This window comes from Penicillium canescens (genome assembly GCF_028828765.1).
Source record: "Penicillium canescens strain IBT 15451 chromosome Unknown utg000003l_segment0_segment0, whole genome shotgun sequence".
In the NCBI taxonomy this organism is placed as follows: Eukaryota; Fungi; Ascomycota; class Eurotiomycetes; order Eurotiales; family Aspergillaceae; genus Penicillium; species Penicillium canescens.
Genome location: NW_026703965.1, coordinates 2,101,978 through 2,124,904, shown reverse-complemented (window position 1 = coordinate 2,124,904; position 22,927 = coordinate 2,101,978). Strand labels below are relative to the sequence as shown.

The 22,927-nt window shown below is 49.2% G+C and overlaps 13 protein-coding genes across 13 annotated transcripts; 6 read left to right on the top strand and 7 right to left on the bottom strand.

The window, feature by feature from the left end:
- Positions 1–316: 316 nt before the first annotated feature.
- On the top strand, positions 317–2,214 carry N7446_004249 (DJ-1 domain InhA-type; the record flags this gene model as incomplete). Its single annotated transcript, XM_058512998.1, has 4 exons — positions 317–848; positions 944–1,085; positions 1,241–1,644; positions 1,874–2,214. 4 exons carry the CDS (start codon positions 317–319, stop codon positions 2,212–2,214), a joined length of 1,419 nt encoding a protein of 472 aa, XP_058374327.1.
- Positions 2,215–2,438: 224 nt separating this feature from the next.
- Positions 2,439–5,006, bottom strand: N7446_004248 (OTU family ubiquitin thioesterase). The gene is made up of 8 exons (XM_058512997.1): positions 4,949–5,006; positions 4,708–4,770; positions 4,381–4,654; positions 4,227–4,313; positions 4,084–4,147; positions 3,756–4,021; positions 2,974–3,707; positions 2,439–2,868 (listed from the first exon to the last, which is right to left on the bottom strand). The coding sequence occupies exons 3-8, from the start codon at positions 4,624–4,626 to the stop codon at positions 2,793–2,795; spliced, it is 1,473 nt and encodes a 490-aa protein (XP_058374326.1). The 5' UTR covers positions 4,627–4,654; positions 4,708–4,770; positions 4,949–5,006; the 3' UTR covers positions 2,439–2,792.
- Positions 5,007–5,792: 786 nt separating this feature from the next.
- Positions 5,793–7,406, bottom strand: N7446_004247 (uncharacterized protein; the record flags this gene model as incomplete). The annotated part of the gene is made up of 4 exons (XM_058512996.1): positions 5,793–6,986; positions 7,035–7,095; positions 7,151–7,309; positions 7,363–7,406. 4 exons carry the CDS (start codon positions 7,404–7,406, stop codon positions 5,793–5,795), a joined length of 1,458 nt encoding a protein of 485 aa, XP_058374325.1.
- A 741-nt stretch (positions 7,407–8,147) lies between these two features.
- Positions 8,148–9,182, top strand: rho3 (Rho family GTPase RHO3; the record flags this gene model as incomplete). Its single annotated transcript, XM_058512995.1, has 8 exons — positions 8,148–8,197; positions 8,270–8,320; positions 8,377–8,394; positions 8,463–8,479; positions 8,539–8,553; positions 8,613–8,734; positions 8,795–8,993; positions 9,064–9,182. 8 exons carry the CDS (start codon positions 8,148–8,150, stop codon positions 9,180–9,182), a joined length of 591 nt encoding a protein of 196 aa, XP_058374324.1.
- An 898-nt stretch (positions 9,183–10,080) lies between these two features.
- N7446_004245 (lipoyl(octanoyl) transferase LIP2) lies at positions 10,081–10,971 on the bottom strand (the record flags this gene model as incomplete). The annotated part of the gene is made up of 1 exon (XM_058512994.1): positions 10,081–10,971. One exon carries the CDS (start codon positions 10,969–10,971, stop codon positions 10,081–10,083), a length of 891 nt encoding a protein of 296 aa, XP_058374323.1.
- Positions 10,972–11,554: 583 nt separating this feature from the next.
- N7446_004244 (pyridoxamine 5'-phosphate oxidase family protein) lies at positions 11,555–12,010 on the bottom strand (the record flags this gene model as incomplete). The annotated part of the gene is made up of 1 exon (XM_058512993.1): positions 11,555–12,010. The coding sequence occupies one exon, from the start codon at positions 12,008–12,010 to the stop codon at positions 11,555–11,557; it is 456 nt and encodes a 151-aa protein (XP_058374322.1).
- Positions 12,011–12,031: 21 nt separating this feature from the next.
- On the bottom strand, positions 12,032–12,336 carry N7446_004243 (uncharacterized protein; the record flags this gene model as incomplete). Its single annotated transcript, XM_058512992.1, has 2 exons — positions 12,032–12,054; positions 12,108–12,336. Coding segments are annotated over 2 exons (252 nt in total), but the record flags the coding sequence as incomplete, so codon positions are not given.
- Positions 12,337–12,820: 484 nt separating this feature from the next.
- N7446_004242 (NIPSNAP family protein) lies at positions 12,821–14,449 on the top strand. Its single transcript, XM_058512991.1, has 2 exons — positions 12,821–13,720; positions 13,783–14,449. Exons 1-2 carry the CDS (start codon positions 13,078–13,080, stop codon positions 14,265–14,267), a joined length of 1,128 nt encoding a protein of 375 aa, XP_058374320.1. The 5' UTR covers positions 12,821–13,077; the 3' UTR covers positions 14,268–14,449.
- Positions 14,450–15,146: 697 nt separating this feature from the next.
- On the top strand, positions 15,147–16,945 carry N7446_004241 (aminoalcoholphosphotransferase; the record flags this gene model as incomplete). Its single annotated transcript, XM_058512990.1, has 7 exons — positions 15,147–15,286; positions 15,511–15,520; positions 15,617–15,774; positions 15,831–15,877; positions 15,958–16,053; positions 16,109–16,776; positions 16,832–16,945. The coding sequence occupies 7 exons, from the start codon at positions 15,147–15,149 to the stop codon at positions 16,943–16,945; spliced, it is 1,233 nt and encodes a 410-aa protein (XP_058374319.1).
- Positions 16,946–17,548: 603 nt separating this feature from the next.
- On the bottom strand, positions 17,549–17,755 carry N7446_004240 (uncharacterized protein; the record flags this gene model as incomplete). Its single annotated transcript, XM_058512989.1, has 1 exon — positions 17,549–17,755. One exon carries the CDS (start codon positions 17,753–17,755, stop codon positions 17,549–17,551), a length of 207 nt encoding a protein of 68 aa, XP_058374318.1.
- Positions 17,756–18,893: 1,138 nt separating this feature from the next.
- N7446_004239 (40S ribosomal eS27 domain-containing protein) lies at positions 18,894–20,466 on the top strand (the record flags this gene model as incomplete). Its single annotated transcript, XM_058512988.1, has 3 exons — positions 18,894–19,115; positions 19,225–19,287; positions 19,487–20,466. 3 exons carry the CDS (start codon positions 18,894–18,896, stop codon positions 19,667–19,669), a joined length of 468 nt encoding a protein of 155 aa, XP_058374317.1. The 3' UTR covers positions 19,670–20,466.
- A 670-nt stretch (positions 20,467–21,136) lies between these two features.
- Positions 21,137–21,632, bottom strand: N7446_004238 (uncharacterized protein; the record flags this gene model as incomplete). Its single annotated transcript, XM_058512987.1, has 2 exons — positions 21,137–21,431; positions 21,565–21,632. 2 exons carry the CDS (start codon positions 21,630–21,632, stop codon positions 21,137–21,139), a joined length of 363 nt encoding a protein of 120 aa, XP_058374316.1.
- A 279-nt stretch (positions 21,633–21,911) lies between these two features.
- On the top strand, positions 21,912–22,771 carry N7446_004237 (alpha/beta hydrolase; the record flags this gene model as incomplete). Its single annotated transcript, XM_058512986.1, has 2 exons — positions 21,912–21,976; positions 22,072–22,771. The coding sequence occupies 2 exons, from the start codon at positions 21,912–21,914 to the stop codon at positions 22,769–22,771; spliced, it is 765 nt and encodes a 254-aa protein (XP_058374315.1).
- Between the last annotated feature and the right edge of the window lie 156 nt (positions 22,772–22,927).

The window sequence follows — 22,927 nt, the reverse complement described above, 5'->3', positions numbered from 1 at the left end:
CATTATCGACTCGTGCACCCTGCACATGTGCCACCCATGTCCCTCCGCCTGCGCTATTATGCGCACATTTGGCTGGGGAACGTTGCCTCAATCCCATGGATTAGTTGCATTTTCACCTGTCTGTGACAGACCCGATACCACGGCAAAGTGTCAGCTGGTAGGATAGCAGTTCCTTCCAAAGGAGAGAGAAATATACCTGCGGAGGCACCACTGCCGATATAGTGGTATATGAACCGACCACAGTCCAGCCATGCACCAGTTCCTCTAAACCAATCCACCTGAGTCTCGAGCTCAAACCGTCCCTCTCATCTTGACAATGTCCCAGATCCTCCGTATAGGAGTCATCCTCGTAGGAAGCGTCCAACTCCTCGACCTGGCGGCCGTAGATCTCCTCTACATGGCCACACCAGAATACCTAAACTCCTCCTCGCTCACACAAGCCCTAATCGATATGGGCCGGCCCTGTCAAATCCACTACATAGGCCAAGGCGGCGCAAGCAACATGACACCAGCAACAGCGCAGATGTCAATACAGTTAACGGACGCGCCGACCGACGAGGCTGTCTCCCCGGGGAAACTGGACGTCGTGATTGTACCCGGTCCATCGCTGAAAGCCATGCCGCCGGCGGAGGAATATCTTGATTTTGTGCGAGGGCATTATGCGACGGGGGCGTCAATTTTGGGGATCTGTACGGGTACTTTTATTATTGGGTATTCGGGCATTACAAAGGGGAGGTATGTTACTGCACCGAGGTTATTGGTTCCTGAGATGAGGAAATTGTTTCCTGAGGCGAGTTTGTGGGATGATGGGGTTAGGCTTGCTAGGGATGGGAACTTGTGGACTAGCGGTATGTCCATCTTCTCTTCTCTACTCTTTCACTTCTGTCCACTCATTTATGACGTCTCTTTCAATGTGGTTGGTGCTGATCTGATCTGATCGCAGGCGGTATTACGAATGGGCATGACCTCGTTGTTGAGTATCTCCGTGAGAATTACCCTGCGCCACTCGTCAACGCCATCATCGTTCAAGCCGATATAACACCCCGACTAGTGCATTACAGTAGTCCGGCGACGATCAATACGGCGTATGTCCTCTGGCAAATGATCAAAGCACTCCCGAATACGATATTTAAGACATTTAGGAAATGATCAATCAAATAATGGGATATCAAATAATAATCAAATGAATATAATCAAATGAATATAACATAAGTACGTAGAAATCGAAGTCGAAGTATAGGGTGGTTACACCAAACTACGACCGACGTCATCCCGAGGTATCAGACCCTCAAGTCAACCGATCATCAAGTTTCCCCAACTCCACCCCCAATCTCCAATTCTTTAAGCAATGCCCAAAAACCAAAAACCGAAAACCAAACAGCATGATAACGCTATCAATAATAATCTACGTCGCCTCGCCACTAGATTACGCACGATATCGACACGCAGCCCTGTACTTGGAGTACGGTGAACCCGCAGAAAATGGCGACACGAATGCAAATACCGAAGCAAATGCAAATGCCGAGACGCACGACACAGAAACTCCCTCACAGCTTACATCCTCCGTGGTAGAAATCGTCGGATCAACCGGTTTTTTCACCTTGGTCGAACGACTCAATTGGCAACCTCCCCTTTCTTCAACAGGTGAGGCTCCTCCTTCAATCTGCAATCTGCCAATCCGCCATTTCTATCCGCCAATCCAATATAACGCCCTTCCGGTTTTATTTTGTCGTTGTGCAGTGCACTGCCTTCTTGTGTTACGCAGCATATACCTACACACATACCTACACAAGCACAAACACCTATGCATATGCATACGCATCTCTATGCATAAAGTTAGTCTTGATTCTCCGATACTAACACTATCGAACAGATATAGCGCGCGTCATACGCGTAGATACGTTGAACGAATCAGGCGCGTGTACAACACCATCTGCAAGCCCCAATCGGGATCTCGATCACAATCCTGATCTCGATCTAACTCGCCTAGATCCCATCAGCAGAATTAGAGATTTAATATCCAAAACACCTATCCGATCAAATGGTGATGCGGGGGCTGATGGGGAAGAGGATTGGAATAGTCAGAATTGGGTGGGTGATGCGTTGGGGAGACTTGTGCTTGCGGGGTATTTGAGTGGGCATGCAAGGGATTTGGGGATTGAGAGGATGATTGAGGTTATTATGGAGGCTGGGGATGAGGAGGTTTTGGTTTAGATCATTGTGGACCGTGGCCTGTGAACTGTGGAATGGAGGTGTATAGATGGATGGGTTTGTACGATATTACTTGAGAACTGGCGTTTTGGATATTGATGAGGTTTATAGATACCAGGAATGGGATATACGAGTCATACTGGGACTGCTAATGGGTTTGGGTAGTGAGTATCATAAACGTGACTTTCTTTAGGTTTCGCTGCTAGACTAATAGAAAGAAGAATATGAAGAAGAATAGAAAGAGAAATGAAATGAAAAATCAAGCTGAAAGACGAAAGACCCCGGGGCTGAAACGAAGGAAGAAAGAAGGGAAGAAGAAAAGAAACAATCTGGGTGAAACGCTCGTACCATGCAACGCACTGCACCACGCTAAGAGAACAGTCATAGGAAAAGGGGGAAGAGGAAAGAAGAGAAAATGAACTCATAAGGGGAGGACCAGGCAACTGTAAAAGCTCATCCAAACCGGCTTCGGGGACTGGACTTGGATGGTGAAACAACCAAATCCCGCAAGTCCACTAAGCCCAGAATTTTCAAGGCGAAAAAAAGCAAAAAGAAATCCATCTCGTGTACGCGTGGCATGTTTATCGTCGATCATGAGGTTCCCAATGAATAGGTTCAAAGTCGGTATTCTGGAAATGGGCTTGATTGTAAGGCGAACTATAGACACGTCAGTAACCACGCTCATATGTCATATGTCATACAATGTGTATCCCAAATGGTGTTTTTGGGGGGAGGGGGGAGAGGGGGGTGGAGAGAACCCACTTTTTGAAGGGGGTTGTGACAGGCAGCGAGCGACTCAAATTAGGTTTCATAACCAAGGGGTTGAGTCTGATCTGCGGGCCGTCAGACGATCTACTAGGCAATGCAGTCATTGGGGGCGGCGCAGCAGAAGGGGGCGGTATTGGTGGCGGAGGTGAAGAAACAGGGATAGACGGGATTGGCGCATGAGTCTGCATGGGCGACTGGTACATTTCTTGTTGGGGGGACATTCGGAATGGACTGGTTGGGGTTGGTGAGACTGATGGCATGGGCGACATGGGGGTGCCCATTGCGAAGGATGGATCGGCCATGAGGTTTGGGATGGCCATTAGAGACGAGTCGACGTCGAATCCGAGGGGGCCTTCGTTCCAGTTGGAGTAGTCGGATGTCATTGCGTATTGGTAGTTGACTATCGGTTCCATGTTCACATTTGGGTCGGCTGGGTAGAGAAGGTCGTAGTGGCCTGGTCGGTAGAGGAGACGGATTGTTGCACCGCTGGGGTTGTGAGGGGATAGCTGGTGAGGTGTGACAGCATCGCCTTCACTTCGGTCGAGGTACAGAATCTCCACGCCAAAGCCGGCACCTTCAATGACCCCGTCGACCAGTGCCTGAAGACCAACTTCATCAATTTCAGTCTTCAACGGGTCTATTTGCGAGGCGCAATACTGCTCCAGCGGCAGAGACAAGAAAGCCTGGTATCGATGTGGATTAAGTCTCATCCAAGAGCTCGTCAAAAGCTAGACAGCAGTTAGTATCATCCAAAAACATAAAAGGCAATCACCTACTCTGAAATGAGTAATAACAGCACTGGACGCAAACTCATTATTGAAAGCATCAACAAGGAAAGATTCATCCCCGGCACCACCCTGAATAGCATTAATAGTCTGGGTAAAGAGGTCCTCAGTAGCATCGGTAAAGATCTCATAAAGGTGTTCCGAATGCCCAACCTGCTTCAAGAGCATCTCGAGCGACTTGAAGCGAGTAATCTCACGCTGGATGCGCATGGGGTCACGCAACGCAAACAGCGTTTCGAAATAACCAAAAGCCACCGCTGCAGGGATTAGCATGCGAAACAAGACAAACCATCTCCCGGTTGCACAGGAAGGGACATACCTCTCCAGCCACAGTTGCCATCACCTTTCATGATACGATACTCCGGGTGGGTGATGGCCAGCGCCTAGACAGCACACGTTAGACGCGAGACATTCTCCATGTGGGTGACACAGGGGAGGGGGAAACAAGCCACGAAAGCTTACATTAGTCTTTGCAGAGAGCGCATGGTCTGCATTAGCATATTCCAACGCAACACTCTGAGTAGGCTCCTTGCGTGAGACAAGTGGTCCCTGTCAGTGTCAGTGTCAGCGGTAAAGCCAGACGTTGGTGGGGAAATTAGTAGATTGATAGACATACCTGTACATCCGGCTCGTAGGTATTAGAGAGTTTTTGGAAACGCTCCATCTCATCTGCGGAGAGGGCATTCATGTTGGACATGGTAGGTGGATGAGGATGAGAGTAGCTAGGTAGAGGCAGAGAGAGAGCTACTGGAGAAAGAAGAGAAGAGGAAAGGGCGTCCCGGTAGAGATGTAGATTCAGGTTCTGCTTGGCCGGGAACGGGTGAGAACCGAAGTGATGATTCCAGGGTTTTGATATGGACATCGCATACGAGTTGAAGTCAAGTTTATGTCTTGGGGTTGGTTAGATGGGGGGTCTTCGTACATTATAAGGGCCAGGACATACTCTTGACATTTGGAGATACGTCTTTGTGCAACACTATGTGGCCCGGCACAGCGGATTCGACTTCTGTCAAGAGTCTCAGCATGACGATCGAATAATGAGTGTGTAGGTACGCCAATCGGGGGATGAAGGGGAAAATATGGTGTGTACGGGGATTTCAAGAAACAGCACAATCATATTATAGGGATGATGTCAGAGGGGGGAGGTTCTCCATAAAAGCAGGAAGCCGAAAAGGGCATCTCACACAGGGATATCCGGAATCAATCTCCGAGTTAAGGGGAGTAAAGGAGGAGAGAGAAAGGAAGGGAGAGGGGCAGAGGGAAATAAAAGGGAAAAGGGAAGCAAACATCGCGTAAACGCCAAACCCCTCGGTCGGTTTACCAATTCCATATCTCTTTTTCCCTACTTTTTATCCCCCGATTGCGAATCGGATTCTTTGATCTAAAGCGGGGTTTGAATATTGAATATTCAATACTGAATATTGATATGTTCACATATCCACACACACGGTCGCTATAACTATTTTGGAGCATACGTAGTGCTACGAGGTAGTAGGTAGACATCATCTATCACCCGACAGGTGCTCGGATATTCTTAACTTTTCGTGATTGTGATGAGCTGAGTGTATCACAGAACATGTCGGCATTTCAAGGAAATCGAGATCTGTGCATCCAGGCCTCCCAAAAAGACAGGTCGGGTTAGAAAGAAACCAATAGAAGGATGTTCAGCTGTGTTGTCGGTGCGTCCACACGGCATGCGCCGGCAGAAGACTCCGATGTACCTGAGCTGAATCGAGATAAGCCAGTTCACATGGGTTTCTTTGTTTGCTAAGGCCTAGGCTTTCCCAAGGTTGGGGTTGGCGTTTAACAGATGAGTTAAGTATCCAACCTTACGTGAGACTAAACACCGCCCTGTATAAAGTATAGAAAAGACGGACAGTCCATGGATTCGGAATTTAGCGTCTTATGTCAGAGCAACTCTAAATAGCGGGTCTGTAGAATCATTGTTCGTAGGATGGGAATGGATGGGAATAGTACTCTCGCGGCTCAACCGCAGGTACACACGTGTGGAAGATTCCAAGGCTGATCTTAGGCCATTCTGGACGTAAGCGCCTGCTTGGCCCTATCCTTGCGACGCCCGATCGATCGCATCCCCTCATCTCCAAACCCAGCAAACATCCCCCCGGTTGCAGTATCGTCGGCGCGCAATCCCTCACCGTTCAATGCTGTTTGCCAGAGAGTGCGTAGCGCCGAGCTCCACTCTCCCACAGCGCGCAGTCGCTCCACGTCACTCGCGCTCTCCACCACGACCGTCCCACTATCCTGGTCAATCTTGGCATTGAGTTTTTTGTCGAGGATCAGGAAACTCAGGATGTCCAGGACCTCCGAGACCGAGATTTTGATATGTTTAGAGATGAATTGCAGCGAGAAGCGGGTGTAGGGAGCAATCAATTTGAGAACGGCCTTGGTGCGCATATTGCGGCTGACTTCATCGATGTTCTCGGCGATAAAGGGATCTGCAAGCACGTCGGGATGTTTGCTCAACACCGCTTCGTATGCATGGATGTCGTCCCGCTGGAATGCATCGACCAGGTCTGTCATGGCCGAGATACGCGGGTCATTTTTGTAGGGCTTGGTCTCTTGGGAATCGAAGGGGTTGATGTCTGATTTCATCAGCATGGTGGTCAAGACCAGATATTTGAGCACTTGGATTCGTTGCATGGATCCTGCTTCGTCGTAATTGCGGAAGGATTCGAAGAAATCACTCTGGGCTTCCTTCCAGTTCTCTTCGCTCATGTGCATCTTGCCTCCGCATTCACGGATGATTCCCATGATCTTGGGGTGTGGCACTGCTGACCGTACTCGGAGGGCCCGTTGATACAGGGCCTTGAGGCGCTTATTATTCTTTGTTTCGGCAAACATCTGGATCTCCAGGGCGTAGAGCTCGAGGAGGTATGTTCCCTTGCTGGTGTCGTCCGTTCCGTCCTCATGTTGACATGCCCGATGGAGTTCTCGCATCTTCTTGCTCAGCTGAGTGTATTGCTTGCGCTCCAGCCATAAGCGGGCCAGTTTGATGTTGGTCTTCAGCCATAGGCGCTCGTTGTTTGTGTTTTGGAATGATTGGAGGGTCAGAGAGTAGAATTCCTCCATACACTGGTACGCCTCTGCGTCGTCGGACCCCTTCTCAATATAGTCGAGCATGTTATTGATGGACTTTTCGGAATAATTTCGTGTCACAGCGGACTTGACATATGTGAGGAGTTCGCGGTAGTGTTCGACGGCCTACGGACGGTCAGTAGGTGGACAACAGACCTCTCCAGGCAGACTCACATCGCTGTATCGCCCGAGTTTGAATTCCAACTTGATCGACTGCTTCAAGCCTTTAAATCCCCTATGTTCAGTCAGCGCTGGTCACCGCGGTCAGTGCCATGAGCCAAGCTAAGTACCATTCGCTTTTGTCCTGTTCCATGGGCGCAATGCCTAGAAACTCGTCGATCGCCTCTTCCGGGTTGTCGACCTTGGTCTGCTTGGCATTGTAATATTTATTCTCGATCCCGATATCGCCGGTGTCATCATCGTCTGCGTCTTCATATTCAAAGTCATAGCTGCGACGGTTAGCGCGGTCAGGCGGAGCGGAGAAGGGAGAAGGGGCAGATACTCTTCGTCACCAGAGTCCTGCATAAAATCATCGTCGTCCGACATATTGGGCGATCGCAACTGAGAAGGTAGGGAAGGTAGAATAGTAGAGTGGATGGGTCGAAGTGGTGGGGTGTTGGAGAAGCTTGGATAAAGCTGCCAGGTGCGAGCTTCCGCCTTTTATCTAGGAGAGTCAACAATCACTTGCACTGCTTATTGTCCTCTGTTATCCGTTACTATTGTTTGTCTTTTGTGTCTCTATTGATTTCAAAGATATCTATTGTCAGCATTTGTTTGACCGTTGGGTTGCTTGATTATTGTTTACTTAGATGAAGCTATTGTAGGTGTCTAAATTATAGGCTATTTTAGCCAACACAAGTGAGATACTAAGTTAAGCATAAGAGACCAAGTAACAGGACCAATACAGGATAAAGAACAGAGGAATTCTCCGAATTATCGCAATCTCAGGGGCTAGGTATGTTGACAATCTTAACATGCCTCATATTGATTGCGCTTAAATATCGGGCTATTATGCGACAGTCGATTCAAAGTGAAGGGAAGCCAAGAGTCAGATTCTCGTATCGCCTATACCAGTATACGGAGTACTAACACAGCCTATAACTACGTACACACAGAGAACGAAGTGGACCAGAAGGGGGCTTGGAACCCTCGCCGATCCCTGGGCGTCATCGATGGAATCTGCTCCCGACTCGACTTACTCAACTCAACTTGCTCAACTTACTCAACTTACTCAACTTCACGACTCTCCCTTACCCGTCTCCTTTCCTTTTACCTCCACTATCCAAGATGCAGCTGTGTGGCCGTCAGAAACTCGTTCAGCGCAAGATGGTGCTGCTGTCCGTTACCCCCATTTCTTGTCGCAAGTCGCAAGTTGCAAGCCACACACAATTGAACTAACAGGTAAATAGAGGCGATGGAGCCTGCGGCAAGACGTCGGCGCTGAACGTCTTTACTCGAGGGTGCGCATTTCCCCTCACCCGCATTGATGGCATGACATAGCTAACCCCCGTATTAGATTCTTCCCAACTGTCTAGTAAGAGCCGTGTTTCTTAGTCCAGCTCTTTTAATTTAGGTTATTAATATCCTCTCTTCTGTTCGCAGTGAACCCACTGTCTTTGGTATGCGCGCATCCCCCAAACTCCATTTGGTGTCAGGTAACTAATCGTTGCGAATATAGAGAACTACGTGCACGGTATTACTCCGAATCCCTCCATTCACCGTTATTAAGCTCGATACTTATGTGCGCTCTAGATATCTTCGTCGATGGAACGCATGTGGAGCTGTCTCTCTGGGATACTGCGGGTCAGGAGGAGTTCGACCGTCTGCGCGCGCTTTCCTATGAGGACACCCATGTCCTGATGCTGTGCTTCAGTGTAAGCGAATATGTTCCTGCGATTGCACAAGAGAGAAACTAACAATGGGATTGAATACAGGTCGACAGCCCTGACTCGTTCGAGAACGTATCCTCCAAGTGGATCGCCGAAATAAACGATAATTGCCCCGGCGTGCGTGTGGTTCTGACAGCCCTCAAGTGTGATCTGCGCAAGGACGACGACCAGAATGATACCGATGCCATCACCTTTGATCAGGGCCTAGCTAAGGCAAAGGAAATTGGTGCCGTGAAATACCTCGGTGAGTCCATTCCATTTCCACCTCCTCTAGCAGTGTGAAACACGCGCGGAACTCAAGCTAACTCCTATAGAATGCTCCGCCGTCCAAAATAGGGGCATCCGAGAAAGCTTTTACGAAGCAGCCAAGGTCGCCATGGAGGTCAAGCCTACCGGGCAATCAACCTCTAGCCAGCAATGTGTTATCCTTTAAACGGAGATTCGACGCCAACCTGCCCGACTTGCATAAACAACCCGTCCTCATCTTCTCTTCTATTCTTCTGTCCACCTTGCCTGGTATCTACGACTACCTGGATATTCTTCGCAACCCCTTTTCACCCACTTTTCGTCTTTTATCGATTCCCCCATGCATTGGTGTTATGAGCTTGCTTCAAGTCTTCCTTTCACTTACGCGCGCGATTGATTTTTACTTTTCCTTCTACACCCCTCCATATACTGTGTGGTATGGAGCTTGGGTGCTCTGCATAGTTCTTCGAGGCTTATGCGGTTTTTACAGCATTTCAGCGAGGTTGGTTTCTCGTCTTTTCTGAGCATTATTCAAATATAATTTTGTTGGATTTGTATATTTTTGGGCATTTCTTAATCGTTGTTTACTTTTCTACAGCTCCCTTGTCCCTGACCATCTTCATACCGCCTTTGCTATACCGCGATACAAGTCAGGTGCCGATGCTGCCAATCAACGTGAGAAGGTACTTCATACCTAGTCTCGTTTCCTACTGGCAGTATCTCAACGGCAGTCATCTTTTCTGGTCTATACTTCTACAGTACATCGATATCCTAGTGATACAGTTCGCAACACGGCAACTTCTTCACTGAAGCAATCCAACTTGACATGCAGGTTCCCGTCGGCTCTGACATGCATACAATTATGATTTTGGACCACGCAGTCACATAATTTGTGCAGCAACACGGCATTACCATGTCTGCGGAGTATGAAACCATGAAGCAGCAGACCGATGTACCAATAGCACATCAAAAAAGCCACCAGGATATTTCCATAGCTGGAACTATACGCATCCCTTCTATCATTTCTATCCTCATCCAAAGTAATCATACAGCACATACCATGCCAAACCCAGCCCAGAATAAACCTAAAGTAAATCCTCCTCACGAACCCGATAGACCTCGTCAATCCTCTCCCCCAAAGCCTTCTCCCCACAAGCAAAATCAGCATTAACCCGCTCAACAAACTTCATAACAAAGGCATCCGCAATATCATCGACAGACACCCCATCCCCAACACCAACACCCTGCAAACTAGTAGCCTCCTTTCCTTCCAATCCACAAGCAACAATCTGCCTAAAGAACCACATAGGCTCCTGCGTAACATTCAGCCCAATCCCAAAGCTACTAATGTTCCTCCTGAGATGAACCCCGACAGCAGTAATCTTCTTCGCATCCCCATTCCCATTGGCAGTATCCCTAACCCAAACCCCCGGATCCTCAGTCGTAAACCCTTTAACCCCAAACCCACCAAGCAAATCAATAACACTGTTCTCCAAAACGCGAATATGACACCTAGGCGTCAGACCCAACCTCTTCAAATCGAGTATCGTATATGCGACCATCTGCCCAGGTCCATGATATGTAGTCTGTCCGCCGCGGAGGGTTGGGTGGTACTCTGCGCGTGCGGGTGTGCCATCTTTCCCCGGGGTGAGGATTGAGCGGATTGGTTCGAGGGCTGGGGGGAGGGATAGCGGTGTATTGTTTGTATTGTTGGGTGGGCTTGTATTTGAGGGGGGTAGGTCGCGCCGGCCGGTTGTGTAGACTGGGTTTGGGGTGAAGGTTATTATTGTTGGGTCTGGGGGTGGTGGGAGGCTTTTTGCTAGGGTGTCCGTAGTATCGAGGGGGGCCTGGGAGGAGAGGGAGCCTGGAGAGGCTAGTTTTTTGTGCGTTAGGAGTCTTGTTGTTAGGGTCTGTTGGAGGTGGGAGACTCGGGCGAAGGGTGTTGTGTTTGGGAGGTGGAGGTGGGCGAGGCGCATTTTTGTTGTGGTTTTTGGTTTTGTATTGGCTTTTGTTCCGCTTTCGGTTTGCAATTGAAGGTTAAGTTGAGGTTTAAGTTGGGGAGTTGTGTCAGCGCATGGAGGTTGCGTTTCCCGAGGAGTAGGAGGTTTGCGGAGAAGCTGCAAGCTTTGGCTCCGTCAGATAAGGTTTGATAGCCGTCATAGTCGACCTGGGATTGTCTCTCTACTCTCTACGAGTACACACTTAACATTCAATTAACATTCATTTTGGATTTAACTCGTTAATGTTGGGTCTCTTCACTTGCAGTTCTTCATTCGTATTTTCTTTACATATCCGATCAAGCCATACCCTAGCTATTTTCGTGGCCGTGCCAAACTAGATAACTTATTCAATCGTTGAAAAATTTCTGGGATAAAACAGCTCGCAACATGAAATGCCCGAAGAACAAAATCCAGTGAAATCCACGCCGTCGATCAGATACCGGTGGATGACGAAATCACTATGAGGAAACCCCATTGACCAGTCCAGCATCCTGGCCCTCAGTTGGAAGCAAAACCCAGTCACGAACACCACCCTTCCAGTCAGCAATACGGCCCTCAGTCACACGAACCGTAACAACCCGCACATCAGTATCAATAGAGACACTAGGCCGTCTAGCATTAGGATCTCGCTGCTGCTGACCAAAAGATTGATCTCCTCCTCCTCAAAAGTATTATTCTCCAAGTGACGATTCTTACACCAAGACTCCTCATCAGACCCAGCCTCAAGGAACCGCGCCTCACCACAGATAGTAGTGGAGATACTCGACAGTGCACTCGTGTTCAAGTTGAGCAGCAGGCTGGCCAGAGACGACCGGGTCGCGGCGGGAGGAGGCGATCCCTCGCGGTCACCGGTCGTAGCGCGGGTCGGGGGCCGATGTGACACCCAGTCGTGGACCAGCAGGGAGACTCGCGGGTTGGACAGCAGGTGGTTTGTTTTGCGCGATGCGGGGTTCGTGGTCATGATGATGGTGGGGTGCGGGTCGTAGGGTGTCGAGGGAAGATAGGTGTAGGACATGAGTGAGATATGGGGGTTTTGTCATCGCATGTTGCGAGATGAAGCTGGGCATGGTTAGTTTGTTCTTCTTGATCTTCTTGTTGGTGGTGCCACTTACGAAGCGGGAGTTCTTGAGGCATGAGATCACCTCGGATGGGAGGGAAGTAGCGACATGAGGGTGAGTGGTTGTCGCAGATGCCTCGTAGGACAATGGAGGGTTCACTGATTCGGCCATGATGCTTTACAGAAGTGAAGCTTGGTGAAGAGTCAAGATCTGCCGAGACTCGGGCGGTGTCTGATTGCCCAATCGCCGGATCGCCGTTGTCCGGAACTACGTCATCATCTTCAGCTAGGTCAGCCTAACAAGTCAGCTATAATAGCTGGGGTGTAATTACAACTTGGTAGTTAGCCTAATGTTTGCCCTAGCCGGAACTAACTGCCGTTCTCGACTTGGCTAGTGGTGTATGTTACACCTGAAGCGCCTATACGCGGAGTGGTGTGCGTGGAGACTCCGTTTCACCATGTATCCTAACAGAGGATACACACGGCTATTCACTCGTATACTGCAAATATCAGGCTATTCATTGATCACAAGAGCAATGTCTCAAAGGTGTCATGGATTAGAGTAGACCCAATCATAGCTAGTAAGAGCTATATAACCAAGTACCAAGTACCAAGTACACATCAGCCATGTCATCATTACCCACAATTTGGTGAGCGACAGGCAGTAATTGGGGCAAAAGGTACTAGCACAGCCCGTCCCAAGTACCCGATCGACTGGGGGAAGCTCCTTTCCCCGCACAATCTGGAGCTGCTCAACTTCGAGGTCAAATCAATTCACAGAGAAAAGCGGATTATCCTCCTTTGTCGGCAGTTATTACTGGTACATTTGCATACTTGTCCGGGATTATTGCCCCCTTCCTCTTGACTCCCTTACCCTTGCCCTTACCAACTCTCCCCTCTTCACTTCACTACTCTTTCTCTTCACTACTCCTTCCTCTCAATCTTCCTGTATCCTTGATACTTTCAACCCTCCCCTTGTCGACATCCACATCGCTTGTCTTGTGAGTCGTCATTTGTATTTCGTCATGTTGGCTCCACGCGTAGCCCGCACAGCAACCTCGCTGTTGCGACCCTTCAGCACGTCAGCCGTTGCCTACCGATCACCCTCGATCAGAGATGTCACAGCCGACTCGACAGAAGAGTTCCTCCGCCGACAGAAAGAATTCCGCGAGAACCTGGAACAGGCTCGCTTGAGAAAAGAACAGGTAGAGAGTCAGTCCGTCAATGCTTCTGTCTCCTCCTTTACCCCTTCCCGTGAGTCCGCTCCCACTGCTCCACAAGTGAGCAATGCGAGCAGCAATAATCGAACTCGATCTTCTTTCGATGCTGCACAAACCCTGGATCATAAGGCAATGGGCTCACTCTCGATGCACCGCTATTTAGGAGAAGAACATCATTTTGAAGCGAAACGTGGTCCTCTGTCATCGCTCATCTACGGTACCGAGGAAGGCCGGCATTTCGACGAGGACGTGGAACGCTCCTTTTCGCAGGTGCTGGCCCGCGGTAAATATGTTCACTCTATTGTCATGCACGACGTCAAGCCGGATAAGGTCGACGAATATGTGGATCTTGTGGGCCAGTGGTATCCACGCATGGCTGGCACCGAAGAGAACCGTGTCAATTTGGTCGGCAGCTGGCGGACGCAAGTCGGTGACAATGATACCTTTAGTAAGTTCCGATCAAGCAACTGAATTGGTGTTTGTTGGCTGACCTTGCTTTTTGCGGGATAGTCCATATCTGGGAATACCAACGCTACGAAGGCTACCATGCCTCCCTTCACAACATCTCGGAACACCCCGAGTTCCGTGATTTCGATCGCAAGCTCAAAAGTCTGATCAAGAGCAAGAAGACCTCCCTTATGCAAGAGTTCTCGTTCTGGCCTACAACCCCACCCCGCCGTCTTGGTGGTTTGTTCGAGCTACGATCGTACACCCTGCACCCGGGCAACCTGCTGGAGTGGGAGACACATTGGCGTCGTGGTCTGACCGCCCGTCGCGAGGTGATGGAAGGCGTCGGTGCGTGGTTTGTGCAGATTGGCGACTTGAACACAGTCCACCACCTTTGGCAATTCGCCAACTTGGAGGAGCGCAAGATCCGCCGTGAGCAGTCGTGGGGTGTGGAAGGATGGGCCGAGACTGTACACAAAACAGTACCTCTTATCCAGACCATGCAGAGTCGGATTCTTGTTCCGATGCCTTGGAGTCCTGTCGGCTAAATTAACAGTGTCTATTGACGCTTTCGCCCCGACCTTAAGTTCCCTAGGGATTCGATCTCAGGATCTTGAAGCAGATTGTCAGGCAGATCTCGCCCCATATACTTATCAAGGGGAGATCATCTACATTATCTTATGTATTGTGTACCTTAGCACTGAATACGAAGCATACATTGGAAACTTGGTCTTCAGGTCTTTAGCCTATAATATTCAGGAACAGAGTACGCGTGCCCCCGGCTGTCGGGTAACCCCACCCGTATACTCGACGATCTTAGCACTCTCGGCACAGTATGAGGCATCTCATTGGCAACGCTTGGATAGCAGAAGTAATGTTGAGGGCACGTGTCTGCCGAGTAACGTGTACAAGGCCCCTCTTTCATGAGGCAGTATTGACTCTTGCCAATATAAGTTCACTGGAACTCTGGACCTCGTAAGGAGAACCAGACACCAAAGACACCAAGGAGATCAAAACAAGAAAAAACAGAAGAAGAAGAGAAGAAGCAAAAAAGAAAAGAAGAGAAGAACAGAGTCGAAGCCAAGACCAAGTGGCCTTAAGATCTTCAACATCTCTGTAGTCCAAATCTCCCCGGAGACCCAGTTTTCCGCCAACTTTTTTTTCCGCTTTGTTTTCCTCCCCTTTGCCTTTGTCTACATCTCCAATCCATCGCCACCTGAGCACACCTACCGTGGCCTATTAACCAGCAGTCGAGGTCGAACTTCCCCATCCCCGATCCCATCGCAAATCGCGCGCCTACTACAACCGCAACCCGCAACCACCGCGCCTGATCCATCAAGACGCGCCAATCTTCCCAATATATGCCTCGAGCGCCTCAACCAAACACCCAATAAACAGCGCGTAGCTAGTACGCGCATCACAGGAGAATGGTGTACATCCGGCAAAAGTACCTCCCAAACCTCCGCAACTACAAGTACGCTGGTGTCGACCACTCGCCTGTTAGTCGGTACATCCTCAAGCCGTTCTATAACAAATGTGTCATCGGATGCTTCCCCATGGAGATGGCGTGAGTATTTCCCTCTCTTAGCCTAATGATTTGTTTCGTTTTCTGGGAGAATTGGCCTCGAGCTTGGACTTGGTGCTGGGTCTGGGTACCTCGAAAAGGACCAGGCACATTGCTCGAAATACCTTCTCTTTTCTCTTTTCTTTTCTTTTCTCTTCTCTTCCCGATCAAATTATACAAGCACCATATGACTGACCTATTTCCGCTCTTTGCTTCGCGCATTAAAGACCCAATGCCGTAAGTCTTGCCCATGCGACACACATCTCCGGTCCAACCCAAGCCAATGCACCAACTATCAGAATCATGGATCCTAATCTCTTTTCTCTGTGGTAGATCACCCTCACTGGATTCATGTTCGTCGTCCTTAATTTCATCACTGTCATGTGGTACAACCCGAATCTCGACACGGATTGTCCGACGTGGGTTTATGTCAGTTGCGCGCTGGGCTTGTTCTTATACCAGACCTTCGATGCCGTAGATGGCATGCAGGCGTATGTTATTATCTTGCTTGTTGAGGGACCCTTTACTGATTCGGATTGGGGTTTAGACGGAGGACGAGACAGAGCGGACCTCTTGGAGAGCTTTTTGATCACAGTAAGTTTTGCTGGATCTATATCTATATCCATATCCATATCCTGTGAATGGTCGTGGGTGGCTGACTATTTGATTTCTAGGTGTCGACGCATGCAACACCGGACTCGGCGTGCTGATCTTCGCATCGGTAATGAACCTCGGCCAGGGCTGGATGACATTTATCACATTATTCGGATGTAAGCCACTCGTCCGATATATACCAGTCAAGTAAATCCTCTCTGACAAACACAGCAACCATGACCTTCTACGTCCAAACCTGGGATGAATTCTACACGCAAATCCTAACCCTAGGCGTTATCTCCGGCCCTGTCGAAGGCCTCCTGACGATCTGCACCGTGTACGCCTTCACAGCCTACGTAGGCGGCGGCAGTTTCTGGCACCAGCCCATGCTGGAAACATTCGGCATCTCAAAGCCAAGCTTCCTCTCGACGACACTATACGAAATGCCCTTCACGCAGTGGTACCTAGTTTACGGCGCCTTCGTACTCTTCTTCGCCACCAGCTCGAGCATCATGCATGTAATGCAGGTGCGTCGCGAGCGCGGCCAGGACCCCTTTGCCCCGCTGTATGGTCTGCTGCCCGTGGCTGTTATCTGGACGCTTGTGCCAGCATACCTGTATCTGCAGCCCGCTATTCTGGAGAACTATACCATTCCCTTTGGACTGTTTGTTAGTCTGGTCAATGCTTACTCTGTCGGTCGGATGATCGTCGGGCATCTCGTTCAGTCGGGGTTCCCTTATCAGAATGTGTTGTTGTATCCGCTTGCTCTGGGAGTTCTTGATAGTGCTGGTGCGCTGGTTGGGTTGTGGGAGACTCCTGTGCTTGGCTATGGTGTGGGACAAGTGGCTTTTGTTTTCGCTTGTCTGGGTCTAGCTGTTGGTGTTTATGGCAGCTTTGTGGTATGTTTCCTTCCCTTGAATATGCGCGACCTATTGCTGAGCTTCTTTCCTTTAGTTCGATGTCATCACTACGATATGTGATTACATTGATATCTGGTGCCTTACCATCAAGTACCCGTTCACTGAGGAGACCGAGCACAAGAACGGTACGGCGAAGAAGACTAAGTAGGGGGATGGTGTGGTGCAGTCTGGTGTGTTGTGATAGATACGTGGGCAGAACTAGTTCAACCTCACTCCCCACTATCAATAGCTTTATGGGGGTGGAAGCGAGTATCAACAGTACTCGAGGAAAAGCATGGATAACGATGCCTGGCTAATGACGTTTTCAGTACATAATTTTTGTTTCGGGGTTCGAGTGGCGATTTAGCGATAGAATATGAGAGAAGTAATATGTTTATACTCTGTAGAGTGTTGTAAAAAGAGTTGTACAGTAGAAGTGTCCAGCGTATACCAGTCGCGGAATACGCACTAGTCCCAGATGAGGATATCCTCACGGGGAACCAGCGATCAATGGAGTGACCGCGACTACCTAGAGTGATACCGAATGCAGGCCAATTCAGGAAAATATTGCACTGTGCTTCATTGCTGCCAAACTAAGAGATACAGGTTTCGTAACATCATAATACGTTCAGTCATTCTTGTCATAATCTTCACTCATAAGGATAGTCTGAAGTAAACGATCTGGAATTCGTATTCTCATTGCCGGGCATAGTGGCTTTGGGGGCTATGGCTCTAGGCTTGACGAGAGGATCTTCGTCATTTTGCATTTCGACTAGTGGTAAACGCGAAAGTTTGCTAACCGACAGAAGAGCACAGTGATCCCATCGTGGGCTAGTAAGGCACTATCATCGCCCATGTCGCGCATCAGCTTTTCAATGGTTTCACCGCCGCCGGTGAGATGCAGAATGTTCCCGATTGCAGTATGGACTGCAAGGTATGTTGGGTTCGGAGGGCCGAATTGCTTATAGTCACTATTCATCGTGACGATGTTGTCGTGCGGTAGGTGAACATTAAGGATTTCAGTGAAGGACGGGAAGGTTTGAGTCGATACCGGTTGGGGGTTGGAGTTGCCTCGAACACGAAGTGAAAAGGCCTAAATTCTTGACCAATCTACCTGTACATCATTAGCAGTCCTCGACTGTGTTCACGTCCCCTGTCATTATGTTGAGACGCCAACGTAGGCTCGGGAAGTATCGAAAAATAGCCCAATTCTGGGGACTCCAAGGGAAAAAGGAAGGATTTGAACGGCCTGTAATGTTCTGTGGATTATTTCAGGGGTATGGGGAGAGTCAGAATCCAAGCACTTTGTAATAACGCATTTGTGGTCGCCCCTGCTTAGGCAATTCTGGCGCAGCTTATGCTGATTCCGGGTATATCTGTCTAGAGGTCGAAGGTGTGTATGCTTGGTAGCATCAAGCGTAGTATCCCACTACCCAGGCTATCAGCTAGCTGTCGGATAGCACCGTCGTCTCGGCACTGAGAAACATCTTCCACAAGGTTGTTTCGACCATCAAAAGGGAAGCGTTTTATAAAAAATGTTGACTGTCGTGTCCTCCGAATTGCCTGGTTGGTAGTTCTGAAGGGCCGTATCCAGAGTTGCCTTGGAGTCCAACCAAGGTCGCTAGACTGGATGACATAGCAGGTCTGAGGCTTTCAAGTCTTGAGCTATTTTCCCACAATTTATGCGGACGGCTGGGTCAAATAACAAATGATTGGAGAAGATTCTGAGACAAGGAAAAAGCCTTGACGATGAAGTCGCAGGCAGCAGAAAGTTGTAGAAGAGCCGAGCGACTGCATACCGGTGAGAAAAGTGATGTTTATAGAAAGAGCTGTAGAGTTTTGTCATTAGAGCTGTAGAGAGCTGTAGATAGAGCTGCAAAGATGGTTGTAAAGAGCGTTGCAAAGAGCGTTGCAAATACAGTTGCAAAGACAGAGAGTTGTACAGTTGTACAGATGCAGAGAGTCGTAGAGAGCTGTAGAGACTTGCAGAGAGTTATAGAAGAGTCGAGTGACTGCATACCAGTCGCGGAATCACTACTAGACCCAAACTGGAAGTCCCCACATGGGGAACCAGCGACTGTCCTGATTACATCAGCGCTTACCTGATAGCTTACCTCATGTCCCCCACCGTTGATTGGCGGGAAGCCTGCCGCCTTCCTGAAAGAGGACACCAAGCGAGGGCACAAACGGGCACAAACCCTACCACCCCCAAACGGGACGCCCGGTCCAAATCCCTTCAAACTTCTCTTGGAAGACCACCTCATCCGCTACACACAAGGCCATCGCCATCAGCGCCATTAATCAACTATCTCGCTGATCGACTTTCACTCGTCAAGATGGTGAGTCCCCCTTTTTTCGCCCTGATTTCGACCTCCGAGAACAGCTCCATCCACATGGGGGGGCGACTATCATCGAAAATTTCATCTCCACTAACATTGCTGTCCTCAGGTTCTCGCGGTCGACCTCCTCAACCCCACGCCCCAGGCTGAGGGCCGTAAGCACAAGCTCAAGGTATGAAACAACCGATCTCCGAAGGCGATATGTGGAGGAAAGATGAAAAACCGACCGAGATGGAAACCTGCACTGGAAACCTGGGACATCGAAGCTCTCCGAGCAGAATGGACGAAGGAAAACAACAGGACATCGGATATCGGATGTGAACATGGAAAATGATCGGAACAAATGGCTGATTCTTCGACTCGCCCAACAGACCCTTGTGCCCCAGCCCCGCTCCTTCTTCATGGACGTCAAGTGCCCCGGTTGCTTCACCATCACCACCGTCTTCTCGCACGCCCAGACCGTCGTCATCTGTGCCGGTTGCTCGACCGTCCTCTGCCAGCCCACCGGTGGCAAGGCCCGTCTGACCGAGGGCTGCTCTTTCCGCCGCAAGTAAACGAGAAACGAATGAAAATTTTTTTTCTTGTTATGTTCCGGTTGAAACGTCAAGAGAATTAGCATGGAGAAATTAGGATGAAATACCAATCCCGGGGTTGCCCTCTTCTTACCTCTTCTTTTTTTTGATCCGGCTTTGGAGAGTTCCTACTTCTTTTAACCCGTCTTCCGGTCCCGGGCTTCAAAATGTCACATACCAAACTACCCTTTTTCAATATCACCCTTGCCCCTACGAAAAAAATGGATGGAATATTCTCTTTACAATTTCTTCGACTGGGTTGGTTTGGGAGATGCAGATGATGTGATATGGTCCTTCGTATCTACATCTTCCTGCATCCTTGAGAAAGTCAAATTTGAATGTGGCCTCTGGGACCCATTGCTCATCCTACTGTTTCCTTGCTCTTTTCTTTTTGCCTTTTCACGGTGATGATTCTAATATCTCAGCGTTGGATTCTTGTGTTTCTATGCATTGATGACGGATAGAAGATGGAATGACCTGCCCTCCCAGCGACAACAGCAAAAAGCATTCGACCCAAAAAAAAAAAAAAAAAGCAACAGCATTCTGCTCAGGGAGTTCCGGATATCTGGCACAAAAAGGCACCAGGCTCTTCTGCTTGACTTTGTGCTATATTTGATGTTTTGATTTTCTGGTTTCTTGTGTTTTAAATGTATCTGCGACTTGTACAAAAAGGTTCTAAACTCAATTTAAGAGTTGCACCTTAGTATATGGCCTGTAGCTTCGAGTTTGTAGACCTCGAACCGCTCTTATGTAGTTTACCTGTACAGATATCCTCGATGATACACAGGCCTATTTGAGGTCTAGAATCATCGCTGCTTGCAAGTAAGCTAACGTTAACTTTAGTCATGTCTTACATGTAGGTCTATCTTCTCCGCTCAATGTAATAGTTGTATGAGTTTATGGCCACCCTCCGCCCTTCACCATCTAGACTTGGCGACCACAATCGATCCTGTGGAGACACAACCTCCGATCGTGTGTTACCTTCCGCTGCAGCAAACGTCAGGTCTAACATTCCCATTTCGGGAACCAACTATCCATGACATCATGTCTGCTTTTCTGATGGTGAGAATTACATCAGGGTACATTTGCAGATGGAATAGCCTGGAATAATGACACTTGTTGTAGCAAACTGCTCCTATTCAGTACTTTTGACAGGTGAGCTACATGTAAGCTGCATTGTCCATCGGCAGGGCCAAAGTCCCTGTTTCCAGAGAGCTTGTACCCACGGAATATAAACTAAAGTCCGTGCACGCACATCTACATTCCGTTGTATAACTTATACATAACACAGTCAAAAGAGAAGAAACACCCTCAGGTAGTTTCAAACAGATCGGATAATAGACACGGGTAGTGTAGGGTATTGTATGTACATCCACCCCAAAACGGAAGACCAACCCAAAATGCTTACCCAAAAAAAAAGCACAAGAAGTATTGAAATAAGAAAAAGCACTAGTCAAACCCGGCCATAATCTTTGTCTTGGCCTTAATATCCTCACCAAAATCAGCAGGGTTCGCCGGATCCCCGCCAGTCAACATAGCCAGCTTGCCGGTAGTATCGCCGGTAAGCATTGCAGCGAAACCATTTCGGCCGATGACCTCCTGCACAGCGTCTCGGGATGCCTTGTCGCCGGCGTAGAACTTTGCGGGGTCAACTCCCTTCAGTTGGTTGTGGGTGTTCCGGATGAAGTCGTAGAGGAAGAAGATTGTTGGATGGCCGGGGTATTGGGGGTGGGCTTCGAAGGTGCTAGGTGATTGTTAGAGGGTGTTTATGGTATCAGTCTTTGGCTAGGATTATCAGGGTTTTGTATGGTGGGGTTGGTGGTTTGTATTGGGAGGTACGTATGTCTGGGGTGGGGGCAGTGGGAGGGGAAATATACCTGAGGCAGTCCTTCATCTGGGCGTCGAGGGTCTCGATGTTCTTGTTACCTGTGAGTGGCTCAGACATGACGGGCAAGATAGGGATTTCAAGTGTTAAGAAGGCAGGTAGTGAAGTAATGAACAAGTGGATGTTTGGATGTTTGGATGTTTGAATGTTTGTTGATTCGGGCAGTATTTCCTCTCACGGACTCCGCCTGCTTATCTCTTATCAAAATAGAAAAAGAGTCACTCCTTCTCCGATCTCTCCCCAATGTATAAAAGAGCCCTCTTACCCAAGGTTCTTCACTCCCACTCCCCAAGAACCCTCCCACTTAAAACTCCCTCCATCCACCACCCCCTATCAACAATGGCACCCAACCCCAGCACCCAACGCCAACCCCTAAAACTGCTTATGCTGCACGGCTACACGCAGTCAGGCCCCCTCTTCCACGCCAAAAGCCGCGCTTTAACAAAACACATCCAAAAGGCTTTTCCCCTGCATGATGTCAGCACAAGCTACCCGACAGCCCCCTCCGCCTCCTCCCATCCGACATCCCTGGCTACGAGCCCTCAGAAACAAGCACCGAAACTTCCTCAATCGAAGCTTACGGCTGGTGGCGCCGCTCCAACACCGCCAATCCGCCCTTATACACAGGCATTGAGGAAGGGCTCGCCACAGTAGCGCGCACACTATCCGAAGAAGGACCCTTTGACGGCGTGATTGGGTTCTCGCAGGGCGCCGCGCTGGCGGCGATGGTTGCGGCGTTGCTGGAGCCCGGAAGGAAGGCGAGCTTTGAGCATTTTGAGAAGATTACTGGCGAAGGGGGTGTGGCGGGTATGCCGTTCCCTGAGTCGTTTGGGGCTGGAGCTGGGTTTCAGCATCCGCCGCTTAAGTTTGCGGTTTGTTATTCGGGTTTCAGGGCGCCTGGGGCGAGATATCGTGGGTTCTTTGAGGATCCCGCTATTAGGACGCCGGTTTTGCATGTGCTTGGGAGTCTGGATGCTGTTGTTGAGGAAGGGAGGAGTCGGGCTTTGATTGAGGCTTGTGTTGGGGAGCCGGAGAAGGAGGGTTTGGTTGTTTGGCATCCTGGTGGTCACTTTTTGCCTAGTCAGCGGCCTTATTTGGATGCTGCTGTTAAGTTTATTCGGGAGTATGTTGGGCAGGAGGATTCTAAGATGGGGAAGGTTGAGGAGGTGGATGTCAATGATATGGATATGCCGTTTTGAAGGTTGGGATTTATACTAGATTAGACTAGATTTGTATAGATGTCCAGATTCCTCAATTGACGAGTCAACGAGTTGACGACTGTTACTGTCTTATTACTGCTACGATATACGTGCTGTGGAAAATGGTAAAGGTCAATGTATGGCTTCATATCTCAC